Source organism: Fringilla coelebs (genome assembly GCF_963513975.1).
Source record: "Fringilla coelebs genome assembly, chromosome: 1".
Taxonomy (NCBI): Eukaryota; Metazoa; Chordata; class Aves; order Passeriformes; family Fringillidae; genus Fringilla; species Fringilla coelebs.
In genome coordinates, this window is record NC_140028.1 from 103,209,303 (window position 1) to 103,224,162 (window position 14,860).

The window sequence follows — 14,860 nt, forward strand, 5'->3', positions numbered from 1 at the left end:
TTACAAACATACATTATTTATTAACTGTGACCTGTTGGATTTCTCACTTGTCTTGTTTCCATTTCTATTGAAATAATTCTACCAGTTTCAAGTTGTGAGCCCTTCTTTTCTTTGTGTACCTTCACCATGCATACCCCTACTTTGGAGCACACAGGCTTTTCTAATCTACTTCAAATGAGACAAGTGACTGCCTCATCCTCTCATGATTTCAGGATGTCCCCATGTAGTTCAGGGCCCAATTTAAAATTATTTCCCTTGTTTTTAAAAAATTCCACATAAACCCTCCATCAAATTTCGAGTATCAGCTGAAATTTTGCCTTCTTTCTTCACACACTTCTTTCTGTTTCTTCTCTTCTGCTGTTAATAGTCTCTAAAATTGTATTGTTTTTAACTTAGCACAGTAAGATAAACAGCCCATGTGGCAGAATTTTTTTTTTTTTGTTATTATTGACTGGAGTGTGAGTAAAGCAAGAAAGGGAATAATTCTGTTTAAACTAGAGAATTAAAAACCTGTCAGGAACTGATGCCATTATACCATCAGTAAAGTCTGGTCATCTCAACATATTTCTGAATTCCGGTCAGGGCTCCCATGGGATCCTGGGCTTGCCTGATGCTGTAGTGTGTGTTGGAGATTGGGGTTTTGTGAGTTGATTTATACTTGGTTATTGAAATAGGCTTTGTTAATGTAACATAAATGCACCTCTAATCCTGTGGTGAAGATGATTATTTGGTAATACATGATTGAGAATATTGAGCTGCTGGGAGAGAAGATTTTCAATTTAAATGATCCTGTCAGTCAATTTGATCTCAGCCTCCTTTTGAATGATGCACAGACAGACAATGCCTACCCCAAACTGCTATGCCATGAGATGGCACCTGAGCTTATGAGCTGGGAAATGCTCTTAAATCCTTTTGTCTAGACATGGTCACCAAGGGAAAATCTTGGGAATTCTGGACCCATTAGCTGGAAGGGCCTGGGGGCAAGAGCAATAAACATGAATTGTGGTTGGCTCCTATAGAAAAAGGTAGTGGAGGGAGATCATTCAGAAAAAAGCATAAATTCACCAATGGGTAAAAAAGGAGCAGGAAAAAAAATGTTCCAGATGTGACTTGTAGACAGACATTTTTCTCTTTTGCCAAATTTCATTGTTCATATTACTGTTAGTTTGCTAAACTACAAAATAGGATTTTAGTAGTGTTATCTTAATACCAATTTTAATGTCAAGAAACCCACCTCTGGCAGGAAAGAAAGGAAAAGGACCTGAGAGAATGGGTATATTATGATATGGATATTTCACTCCAGTAAGGCAGCTTTTTTCTTTCCAAATGAGTTGGACATAGGAGCCCTACAGAGAAGCAGAGATTATTAGCCCTAGTTTGTGTAAACTATGGATGTTGTGGGATTCCACTATTAAAGGATATCATTGTGTGCTTTTGTTAACAGATGACTAAGCTTCCCCCTCATATCTTACAGATGCTAATTATAAAGCTTTTTAAATATAGGAGGAAAAATACCTCTTACTCCTTGAGCCTATGAACAATTAATTTTAGCTTGCCAGAGCTTGTGGCAACTGTTTTCCTAAACAATTGTGGTTCCTCTGAAGAAGTAGCTTTTACAAAATGATCCTCTTCAGGCAGGAGGAATGATCCCTTTTCTCTAATCATGCTTTCCAATGTCAGTGAGAACACTAAGGATATGGCACACAAGCCTCTGACGAGGCTTGCTGCATCAGCTGAAGGAGTTAATGTACTGGTAGTTTTTTTTTGCAGAGTGGGCACTAAGGAGTGTATTTCAGATGTGGAAGTACAAGATCTGGTATCTTTGTGAAAGTCACCATTGTTGGCAGTTTAAGCCAATGGGTTGAACCTTCCACTGCAGCAACTGATGCCCAGAGGTGTCCTCATGTCTGCCAGCCGGGCTGTGAGGGTGCAGACCGCATACAAGGCAGCTGCTGGCAATAACTTTTTAAACCACCATAGCAGATTTATTTTTTGCTAGTCTATTGGTGCCCTAAAAAGTTGTTGCCCTCTTTTTCCCTAAGAAACACAGATCCAGCCTGAAAACACATGCTATGCTAGATCTAGGCTTGTGCACTCTAAGCTGGTCGTACAAAGTGAGCACAGGCCACTGAGTTTTAGGGACTTCAAAAGATCCAACTGCTTTGGCCAACTGTGTGTACCCTCTGAACTCATTGCAATGGCCAAGCAATAATGCAGTCCTGAGCTGGGTTTTCGGGGTTTTCCCCTGCTGCTGCGGGTCCAGATAGGGAGGTCCTGTTCAGCACAACCTGTCTGGGCCCCTAGGCAGCTCCCAGCCACAGGCAATCTTAGCAAGCGGTTGAGGTCTTAAGTGATCTCAGCTCTTAGGTGATTTCTAGTTCTTCAGTGATTTCAGATCTTTGCTTGCTAAGTGCTGTAGCAGCAGACGCAGGGAGAGGGAGGAGAAGTGCTGTATCAATTTCCACAGAGGTGTCCTTTATTGGCTGCTTCTCTGAAGGGGGATCAGTGACAGCTCCTTCTGGTGAGCTGGGCAGAGGAGGGTATTTATATAGGGTTTAGGAGTTTTGGAAATTGTCCAATGGTAAGGATCAAGGCAAATATGATCTATAGTTTTACAGAGAGATAAGCAAGGGTCTGAGGGCGGAAGAGGGGTGTTTTTGGTCCAGTCATAAATGACTAGGCATTTCCTATCTTCGGCTGCTGACTGCCAGGGAGGCCTTGCAGGCCCTGTGCCTGCTACAAAGCAAAACAAAACACACAAGATGAAGCCACTGTGAGAGTTGATTGTAAGCTTCAGCCTTACAATTGCCATTCCACTGTCTCAGCTGGCTAAGGAGATTCTTCTGACACTTGTCATTCCTGAGCTGGGAAGTATCAATCTATTGAAAAGTGTCGTCTGCATTCAAATATGTGTACCTTAGGCCATCAATCATGTATCCACCAGCTAGTGGCCTAAGTCTGATCCCTGCAGTGAAGGTAGAAGCCTGCAGAGCCTTTTTCCAAGGGCAGATACAGCCCCTAATCTCTAGCAGAGTGTGAGCAGAGTGTGAGATTAACTTTCAAATTTTAGTATATATTTTCAAGGATGAAACTAGGCAAAGATCCTTCTATTACTTCTGCAGCACCCACAGGATTATCCATATTCTGAAAAGATGCCATTAATACCAAACCCTGTGGAATGAATGTGGAATAACACCATATTAACCAAACCACTATTGTGAGTAAAAAAACATTAAGTGTTTAGATAATTTTTCAGAGGCTGTGTAGGAGTGAAATAGCAATTCATATAGCTAGTTGATATTATGAATTGTATGGTTATGGGGCAAAACCAAGTTGGCTGACAGAGTTTAATTCTTAATTCCCCCAACCCCTCTGTCCTCATTTCTCTTTGTACGTACTCAGTTTACTCATTCAACTCTCTCAGAAGACTAAGGTCTGAGAACATCACTACCAAATGCAAGCACAGATTTTGTGTATTTATATTATGTTGTCTTCATTTCCAGGTTCCTAGATGCAGAGGAAGGGCAGGAGCATTTTTGCAAAAACTCTAATGTAGTGTTACTTGGGCTCAATTGTTGTGTAAAACCCTATAGACGAAAACCACAACCCTGAAGAGACAATAAATTAATGGAAAAGTGTCTGAAGGGAAAATACAGGGAAAAGCAATTTGGCTGAGGGTGCACTGGAATTAAATGGCAAAATTAGAAGCATAACCCTGAGAACAGACAACGTTGAAGAAGTTGATGGACATCAAAGCACAAAGACAAATTTTTTATACCTATTTATTACAATGGGAATTGTGTGGCCATACAGCATAGCAATCTACATCTTATTGAAGATTAAATACCTTAAAAAATCTGTCCTAATTTTATTTGGACCAGTATGCTGTCTTTACTTCTCTGGCTACAAGAAGGATTCATCCTCAGAAGCGAAGACACTGAAATAGTTAATATTTTTGTTAACTTTATGTTTCTGAGTTTAAAAATTTCATTTTACCTACCACTTCAATTACAAAATATCTATCTTTAAGTGTCTTACTACTTTTTTTTTTTCCATTATGCTCTAGCAGCCTTCTTGGACTAGGACTGACTCACTTCATACTATACTCATGCAAATGTAACTGTATTCAATTCAGTGAAGTTATTTTTAGTTTATACTGGTTGTGTAGGGCCTATCTAGTGTGAGTCACTTATAATTCTCTTCAGCATGAAAAAGACCCCCATGTTTTTCTAATTATTTTTTTTTTAGTGTAAGCTAAATATAAACCTCTGAATAATACATTCCACAGCCAGTAACATGAATTAAATGGATGTGGCAGTCCAAGCATGACACATGCAGTGAGAAAAGAAACTGAACTTACACAGATTTGGTAATATCAATAAGCCTCTTTTCAGACACGAGCACAGGATGGCTCACAGATGTGGGAAGCTGTAACATTATCTCATTTAATTGTCTCATTCCTTCTCTCCTGGGAAAGAGATATAGCTTGTATTTGTTCAAAAATGAGAAGTCCCTTGGGCTTTACTGGAAGTGTGCCTGCTTCCAGGTTTATTCTAGAGCATCTGCTAAAAGTAATTTCATAAATAGCTGTCTCTTCTAGATGCATCCTGGGGACATATGATATCTTGTCCCAAGATAAATTATATTTTTAATAAACAAACAAAACCCCTCATAACAAAACAACCTCAAACAAACAAACAAAAAACCAACCAAACAAACAAACAAAACCTGGAAACCCAACCAAACCTCAATCCAGCTCCCTCCAGTTTCCTGTTGTTAATGCACACATGATTGCTGATTCAAGCCAGTCTATAATGCTGGCTGTGGTATTAAAGAAGTAATTTCTAATTCCTTTGTTTACAGTGGTCTCATTTAATGGAAGGCATGTCTAAGTGGTGGTTTGTAACCATAAAGAAGATAGATGTTGACACTGTGTTTCCAAAAACAAACTGAATACTATATTTACAAAAAGTTATATGTTATCAACACCATTTTTTTATAATGTGGTGAGAAGCATTGTTAGACCTTGTTTTTTGAGATGCTGGAAGTTCAAGCAAAGAGAATTTTTTTCCTGGCTATCAGAGTTTGCTAATGGTGTTCCTTTTAAAGTTCCTCTAGTTATATTCTCTTTAAGTGTAAATTGCAAATTCAGTCAGTGCCTAGAAAAGCAGTCACTAACTTAGTGCATGGAAATTTTAACTGATTGGACTGCAGGTGTGAAAACAACAACAATAAAAAAACTATGTGTAAGTTTTTTAAAATTTCTATGACTTAGGCAAATTCTTTTTTCCTAGTAGTCATCTGTGATAGTACAGCTTTCTATTGTATTAAAAGTATTCTTGAATGAAAGGAACATCAAAGGTGTATCTGATCAGAAAAGTCATGCTATTAATCAAATGTAAAGAACACCCTAAGACTGGAGTTAATGAATTTTATCTTTGCTCAAATGTCTGAAAAAGAAACACTTAATAACATTATATGAAAGTCACTAACCAATGAAATTTAAATTAGTTCTGACAGTGTTGGAATGAACCATAAGAGCCTCTCAGGGGAAAAAATTAGCTTGCAAATAATTTCATTTTAAAACTTAAACAAATCTGTATTTCTTGTGAATAAAATCTTCTAATTGGTGTGCATGAGACTGGCCAATCAGATGGCTTATTTTTCAGCAGGTTTTTTTGCCAGAAAACATAATGAAATTCTTTATTTGACAAAGTATAAAGTTCCTAATATACATTCTTAAAAACAAAAGTTCTACTTTTCACCTTTCTGAAATGAAAATGAAAAATTCTCATAGAATAAGGTTTATCCAGTTGCATTTCTGCTTTTATGTGTCAACATTCTTAATGTCAGTAAGCTATAAATTTGATACTACTATGAATGTTTTCTCCTTTACTCCTTTGCATAATTTCAGGTTTAAATAAGTAATTCTTCACACAGTAAATTGTAAATAAATTATTTTTTAAAGTAGTTATTTAGTATTTTTATGATTCCAACATGGTCAGAATATAGAAGTGGGTACAACCACAAGTACAATTTCTAAAGATACTTGTTGGATTAAACATTTTACAGACAGGAGATATTATTCATGGCTCTTGTTAAGTAGAAAATAGCACTACATTCCATTTTGCCATGTTTCTTATTTGTAAAGAAAATTACTCCTTGTTTGGGTTTTTTAGGCCCACCCTAGCTACAATTTTCCATGTACAGTAGTATCAGAATTGAAAGTAAACTTGATGCTAATAGCCATACATTTATTTTAACAATATTTATTTGTTAAACAACAACATTGAAAATGTTGGGAATGTCTGTTAGTGTATTGCTAAATCACAGTCCACACTGAAAATTGTTTCAGTCACTACTTGTGAAGTTTAACTAGCATTAATTTTACTTTAGAACATAAAAGCAGAGCTGAGTTCAAGTAAATTAATGCCACATTTTGTCAGCCTCTGTGCAAAGCCTTTGGAAAGAGATGTAGAAACAGCAGCTCACAGACAACATACAGTGCTTATACACCCCTGCAGGTAACTGTATAGCTACATAGACAGCTATACAGAAAGGCATGTATTGCCTATTGTGTATTGCCTTACTCTGTGCATCGGCAGCCTGTGTCATTGCCTGCTGCTGAAGACAAAATCCGCCATGCTATGACAAGTAAGAGGTTTACAGCCTTTGCTGTAATTGATGTGGTTTAAGTATTGGGGTAGAGAAGAGGTCCTATATGCTTATCTGCTCTTGCCATTCCTAGTCCTGGGTTAAGGTCTGTAAGGTCTCAAGACAGAGGCAACAAAGTGAAGCTCTGTGGTGTGGTATCTGGAATTTGTTGGAGTACAGAACTTGCTAGGATCTAGACTTTCTTTTCAGAGAGAGACTGCTCTAAAACCATTGGGGTTTTCCACTGAGTGACCACAGACAATATGGTTGGATACATTTCATTACTCCATGTTAATGGGATCTTCACAGATCTTATCTTACCTATCTGTTGGATGAGAGATGTAAATATTTCAACTAGTAAACACAAGTACATTTCTGACACTTGGATTCCTGCTAAGTCATTTAGAATAATAAATAATTTTTTCCTAGTTGCAACAACCCTTTCTCACAATAAAGAGTAGTATGTGCATACAAGCAAACACAATCTTTTTCTCCTGAATTTAGTGGCAACCACCACTAAGGTTAGTAGAAGGGAATGGCTACATCAGGTTTGGGACAGTCTTATGGCAGAAGTGACTTCACTGAATTGCTCCTGATTTCTAACCCTCTCCTTTTTCCTCCTTGCCTGTGATTTCTAACCCTCTCCTTTTTCCTCCTTGCCTGTGAAGCCTTCTCATCTCAGTTGTATTTTGTTCTTTTCCTGCAGGAGAAAATATAAGAAAACATCACAGAGGTAAGAGTAAATCACAGAGGACTGGAAGGCATTTGTGAGTCATTTCTCTCTTTGTAAGGGGGTTTGAAAAAGGGTTTTCCTGTTGCCAGGTTGGTGATGTTTTTTTCCCCGGGGGAAATGCCATTCTACTGATTGTTTCCCACTTATAGGACCATCTTGTGCTGTTGCTGCTCCCAATCTCCTTTGCTGCTAATGGTAGTCCTCCCCTCTGATGTTACTGGTAGTTCTCTCTGAGTAAGGACAGAAATATTTGTCTTTGAAGGTGAAATCCTAACATCACACCGTTTCTTCTGCAGTATGGTTTGCTTATTCTGTAATAACAAAATGAATTGCAGGCTTGTAGAGTTACTAATAATCTGTGCCATTGCAGTAGACTGAAGGAAAATGGGAATCCTGTTGATTAAGACTGCATATTACAGCCTCCAGATGTAGTTATCTTACTCCTTCTTTGTAGGAGGCAGGCTCAATGGGTGTCTTTGACAGATAAATTTTCTTGTTTTGGAACCCCTGAGCATGCTGGCACTTAAGCCAATGTGATGCCTTGATCAGCTAAGGTGTCACAGGCACCATTCCTGTTTCCTATAACCCTTTGGTGAAGATTATCACTCTAATGCAGCAATGAGAGGACAGGCTATATGCATGCTTGTGTGTCACAGCCACAAGAAACTGTTGTGGCTTGAGTCATAGACAAAGTGGGTTTAAGCTATGAGAGTTTAGTAAAAAATACTGATTTGGAGACTTCTATGGTGATCTGTGTAAGAGGGCATTGGATAGTGTGGGACACAAGAACAGGGAGAAGGCAAGTATGATCCCAGATTTTTTTTCTAAATATGGGGCTGACACAGTTGGTCTGCTTTTTCAGGTCTACTTTTCTCCCCATTTCTCTTGCTGCTGCCATGACTATTAATTAATTATGAACATTTCTCTGGCCATGGGTCTTCACCTCCTGCAAGAAGATTGTTTCCAGAAGGAATGATTGCACTGTGTTTGTGTGTATTTGTGAGTGCCTTGGACTGCTTGAATTGTCAAAGCATTGCATTGAGTACTGTGTCTTATTTAGACATCTCATCTTTGTGCATAACTGTGACAATAGCAAGGTTTGTATTCAGCATCTCTTTTCTATGGGAGACTTTCTGTAAGCCTCAGAAGAGAGATGTAAGTATGTTCTACAACTCCAATTGTAGAACATACTTGAACATTCTTGTATTGATGATGTACATAGAATACAATATGTCAGTTTGTTTAAACATGGCATTACAGGGATAAGTTTTGTGCCCTGTGGGATTTCAAACTTTTTGGTTTTTTTCTCTTACTGTTACACATGCCAGCTGCCTGCCTGATAGTATGCATCCTTGCAGCAATTTTACAAGTGGGCTTTCATGACCTTCTGATGTCTCAATGATGTGAGCTCTGCAGAGGCCAAGAGGCCACTGCGGGGACCAGAATGCAGGTCCTCTGAATGCAGACCTGTTGGGAAGGAAAATCAAATACATGTAAGAAAATAAATGAGGTACATAAGAAAATGTAATGAGAAAGAGCTGAGATAAAATTTGAGCCATCCTAAAATTATAATTAGAAATGACAGATAGTGACTTTTACATTGTTCATTCTGTTAATTGCGATGAGTGCTTTTGTAACAGTAATATATTGGTATGATTTTCCTTATAAACTTGGAAGTTTCACAGCTATATGGACAACCCTAACTTCACTAGTCCCAACCTGAATTGCATCTGAACTACTGAATGTCATGTAGATTAATCACAGCAATACCAGAGAAGTGGGATATTTAATCTGAACTCAAGTAATTTTATCATTCTACTGTCTAGTTCCCTTTGGTAAGTGTAGACAGCTTACTATGCAGTGAGTGGAGAGGCAGTCAGAAAGAGGAAGAACTAGACAGGAAGTCAAAGCTCTGAACTTCCAGGTCCTGAGTTGCTGAGTTGGTTTTGCTGCTTTTTTAATTTTTTTTTTCTTTTTCCTGAGCACCTGAGACCTCAGTCATGTTTAATTTGACTGTTCAGACTCCCAGTTGTCCTGAAGACTGCCATCTGTGGGCTGTCATATATTTCTAAGAGATACTCAGCACCTTCAGCTTCCTGGAACATTAGAAGGGAAAGGAGAATTTCAAGTAGCCCTTGGCAATCTCCTCCTAACCTAGGTTTATTCTCTTGGGTGAATTCAGCTAGTGCAGGCAATTTGGCACTCCTAAAGACTCACTGAAGTCCACTTTATTGTGAAAAAATTTGTCAGATAAATAATCTGCATTAGTTTACGTGGCATAAATTATCCTCCATTAGAGTCCATCATCATGCATTTTTATTCAATCAGTAACACAGAATTGCATGTGTTGCTCTTTTAATTTAGCTGCATGCTGGTTAATTGTACAGTTTAATTTTCTATTAAGATGCAAATGCTTATTTTACAGTAACCTTACTTTAGCTAAAAGCCAAGAAAGAGGAGTCTTGATATTTTATCTGCCTATCATGGATGAATGAATTTGTTCCCTCTAAGTATCTGTTAATGCTTTACATAAAGTAAAAAGTAGAAAAGGAAATGTTAAAGGAGAAGCCACTGCTCAAACATTCTCACACCCTTCAGAGAGTTACATACACATGCCACCCCAGACTTAAACTGCAAGACCCAGAGTCACTTTGCAGCAGGCAGCTCCACGGAGCTGTGGGTGCCTCTTTTGATTCTTTGCTCGCACACATTCTCAGGCATGCTTCCTCCTTCAGGCTCAACAGTAGGTTTCCCACAGCAGGTCAGCTCAAGCTGGCTGCCTCCAGAGAGGGGCCCAGAACATAGAAATCCATGGAAAAGTATACCCTTATGACTTAACACCTGTCCTTCACAAGTTCTTCATGTGCCTTGAATGCATTTCTCAGACCAATAGTGGGTTTTGTTTTGGGGTCTTCTAACATCTTATTGAGTTGTTTCTCAAGTGTTCATGCAGGCAGGCTATTAGGTCTTCATAACTTGTCAAGTTGCATCTTCTAGTGGCTCTAGTTTTCTTATCTTCCAATTTGTGATCCTGGCGTACGTGGTTGCTGGTAGAGCCTAGGAAACTAAAAAAGCCCTAGACATAGGATAAACAGTACTTAGCAATAACCAAAACATTGTGCTATTTATATTCTTCTCATACTAAAGCTAAGACACAGCACTATAGCACCTACTAGAAAAATAACACAGAATATTAACTATCCCAGCTGAAAGCATATCTAGATGTAACTTCACAGCTTGTGGCCTAAATCAGGCTAAGTGAGTGGAGCTAAGACTAAATCCACACTGTATTATAACTGTGTGCAACCCATGCTTCAAATGTACTTATGCTAAAGAAGTAGTATGTCTCAGCAGAAAATGTAAACAAAGGGTCTTTGAAATATGACTTTGTCCCTGAATAAAAGCATCCTAATGGGTCCTGCAAAATACTAATGTGATTTCTTCAAAAAAAGATTGTACTCTGATTAAGAAAGGTTGACACCTGATACAAACCACATGGCCAAAATATTAAGACCTCCCTAATCTTCAGAAGGATTTTGTTTATTCTACTTCAGACAATAAGGCAGGAAACTCATAAGCAGAGGTCTTTTCCATCTCTTTCCCCTTTTCTTATTCTTTCTCATCTATTTATGTGCTTTTTAGTTCCAGTTTGCTTCAGCATTTAGTTAATATGTTCTTTGAGAAATGTATTTATGCTAGTGTGGAGCACAAGAGATGAAACCATAAATGTAATGGTGTTACTTACAAAATAAGTGGAAAAGTGTACTTTTACCCCAAATTTATTTGGTAATCATCAGGGTTGCTTATGCTGACACCTCTGTAGGTAAAAACAATCCACTATCACTTTTGAAATATATTGCCTTGCATGTCTCATTCTAAGTAATCTTTAAGTTTTGAAATTTACTTCCTCTGAGGAAAACTCTGTGCTGGGAAAAATTTCATCTTTTAGGGCTATTAGGCACACTAAAGAGATCTTTATTGGAATGAAGCATCAGTGCTTTCTCAAAGCTAGATTGAGTAAGGACATTATCACAGAATGAGTAAAGTTGCAAGGGACCACAGCGGGTCATCTGGCCCAACCTCCCTGCTCAAACTGGGTCATCTTAGAGTACATGTTAAAGGAGTGTGTCCAGATGATTCTTCAACATCTTCTACAAGGGAGACTCCACCCCCTCTCTGGTCAATCTATGGCAGTGTGTGGTCACCCATACAGTAAAGTTCTTCCTCATACACAAGTGGATAGGTAGTTAATTGATTTTTTTTTCCAGCAAGTATTTATAGGGTACGAACTATAGCAACTTCTTGGCAATTTTCAGTACTGGGTTATTACAGAAATCTGGTCATTCAAATTACCCTAAGATGAAGCATTTCCATGACTAATTCAGACCTCCTATGTCTTAGCTGTGTCTCAAATTTGCTTGGAATTGATAAGGAGTTGTTTTAATCCTTCACTTTGATTTAGCAGTCAGACATTGGGGAGGAGTGGGAGGTAAGGAGGAAAGAGGTAGAAAGAACAAAATTGTTAGTGACTAATGTTATCTTCACAGTTAATATGTGAACAAGCTTTTAGTTGGGGACATCCTCAGAGAGCAGGTGATGTAATTGAAGTCCTACATAAGCTTCCAGACATCAAAAGCTCTCACTTCTTAAATGTGTGTCCCTCTTGCAAATGATGACAGGTGAATCCTAAGGCATTTTATTAAAAAGCTATCAAATGCAAGGAGTAAGGCATCTTTGCTGAGAGAATTTGCCCTAGGAGAGAACCAGCTATCTCCTGGAAACAGGATGTTTTCTCAAGTGAAATTTCTCACTTTTAGTGTGAATCACACTTGAACCATGTACTGGTTTTGGCTGGGATAGAATTAATTTTCTTCTTAGTATCTGGTACAGAGCTGTGTTTTGGATTTAGTATGAGAACAACATTGATAACACACTGATGTTTTAATTGCTGCTAAGTGGGGCTAGCTTTAGAACAAGGACTTCTCCATTTCCCATGCTCTGACAATGAGGAGGTCCACAAAAGCCTGTGAAGAAGTAGGGCCAGGACAGCTGACGCAAACTGGCCAAATGGATATTCCACACCACAGAACACCGTGGTTTATATACAAACCAGAAGGAGTTAGCCAGGAGTTGCTGATCACTGCTTGGTAATGGGCTTGACATCAGTCCATTGGTGATGAGCAACGGCATTCCTTATTTCTCTTGGGTGTTATTTCTTTATTTCTTGCTCTTCTTTTCATTTTATTATTATTACATCTTGCTTCAATTATTAATGTGTTCTTATCTCAACCCACAGCTTTTACCTTTATTATAATTCTCCTCCCTATCCCACTGAAGGGATCAAGAGTGAAGAGAGTGAGTGAGCATCTGTGTAGTACTTAAGTGGTCAGCTGGGGTTAAACCATAACCAGTAACTAATAAGCCTTATCAAATTAGGAAAAACTATAAACCCTCTTCCCTCATTTCCATTTCAGAAAGTCTATTGGTTTGATTTCTACTGATTTAGCTCTGTGTTTTCTTCAAAACATTGGCAACAGACTATCCAAGTATTTTTTTTTCTCCCAAAAAATGCATTTTGTTTGCTCTGTTGTCTGAGATAATAACTTGGGGATGGAATTTACTTTAATTAGATGACAGGTGATTAAGTTCTTTGTGCAGTTTCTACATAGATACCGTACTCTGAGCTAAAGGATTTATAACTGTTTTCACATTAAGGTGAAAACATCTATGAGAATCTGTTCTGAAAACATTGTCAGATCCATGCTGAGTGCCATACCATCTCCAAAATCACAGGGTAGCATGGCTAATCATGTATTTTGATAGGCTGGCTTCCAATTGTTAACACCAGAAATGGAAAATAAGCCTTAATTAGAAACAGGTATTTGAGCTTCCTTTGTGTATGCATTAGTTTAAAAAGGAATCACACATTAAAATACTTAATACATGTTTCAGTGAGCGCTACCACAGGGAAGAGTAAGAAGCAATTTACTGTAGTTTTTCCCTGGTATATCTCCTTTCCTCAATCCCATCCATCTACTGATTTATTAGAAGAGATGCAGACCCTATTACAGAATTTCATGTGTACATTTCCAGGTTTGAATTCCTATTGTGCTCCAATGGATGATGATGTTATATTTTCATCATGCAGAAGAATAATTGTTCTCCTGCTGAGGAGAAGATTCTCAAGTAGAAACTTCCATTTGTTATATACTTACTTGCACATTATGCCTCACAAGGGCTTTGTAAAATGTCTCAGGTGGATAAATTAATTGTGGATTATATGTTTGACCATACTCAAAGATGTGCCTGACTGTGTGGGTGTATAAGTGGGTACTTGTACAACAGGTACATTATAGATGCATCTAGATTATTAAAACTGATCCTAAGACCTCAGGAGTAAGATTTGGTACATTCATTTCCAAAGATGTGGTGTGGATTTTTTGTGCTGTAGTTTTACTTTTTTCTTCCCCTCTCAGGAAGATTTTGGGAATAATTATGGTACAGAAGTGCTTTGTTTTCTTGTCACAGTGAGAGAAGGCTTGGGATGCTCAATGTGAGAATCAGCAAGCTCCGATTTATTGATACAGCACCAGACATTTATTTACAACAAGTAATAAGCTCATGCATATTCTGTTAAGCCAAGCAGTCTATTGGTTATACTACAATATCAGCTCTTCCTCATTCTTGAGAACTTACATTTCTATTTCTCACATCTCTTTCTCATTACTGTTATCGTACCACAGCTATGCTCAAGGACACAATGTTTTGCAGGTGCAGAAACTCAGATAAGCTGGGTTTGGTACTTTTCCAGTCCTTGGTTAGCTAACAAGAGAAGGTCTACATGGCCTCTGTCATGTAGCCATTCCTCCACAATTCCCCTGTTTTCCTTTTGCACAAGCAAGGTTTGATTAAATGCAGCAGATATCATCCTTTGCACCATATTTTGCAAGCATATACAAAAGCAAGGCAAAACTAACACTACTAACAAAGCTATAATGCCTACTATAATACCAGCCTTAGCAATAGCGCATAGCCATGATCCCAGGCCTAAAGATTTGAGCCATCCATCAATACCAAGGCCCGATTCTACCTGTAAGTTTCCAGTCAACTTCTGCAACTCAGAGAGCTGGGAGTGGATGGACGGAGAATGGTCAGAAAGGTTCATGCAACACATGCCTTCAAATTCTTCACAACCATGGCCCTGTGCAAGCAAAAGAAAATCAATTGCAGCTCTATTTTGAAACGTTGCATGGCGAATAGCATCAACATCAAGCAAAAGGCTAGAAAGCACCATAGAAGTAGCATTGGTTTGCTTCACAAGCCAGCATCCCAACTTATTTAGGGTGGCATGGGAACCTGCTGCTGTCACCCCTGAAGCCTTAGATTAAAAGTTTGATGCTCTACTAATTGAGTTATCCGGGCTGCAGGGCTCCCATACTATCATTGATCTGATATCATCCCATCTGATCATTG

The 14,860-nt window shown here is 38.4% G+C and overlaps 1 protein-coding gene across 1 annotated transcript in view; it reads left to right on the forward strand.

The window, feature by feature from the left end:
- The window catches only part of PDE1C (phosphodiesterase 1C), a gene marked incomplete at both ends in the record, with an annotated part of 210,802 nt that overhangs the window by 17,698 nt on the left and 178,244 nt on the right, over window positions 1-14,860 (forward strand). The window contains one exon of the mRNA XM_084213788.1: window positions 7,361-7,387. Within this exon, the coding sequence (XP_084069914.1) occupies window positions 7,361-7,387 (27 nt within the window). The remainder of the gene's footprint in view (window positions 1-7,360; window positions 7,388-14,860) is intronic.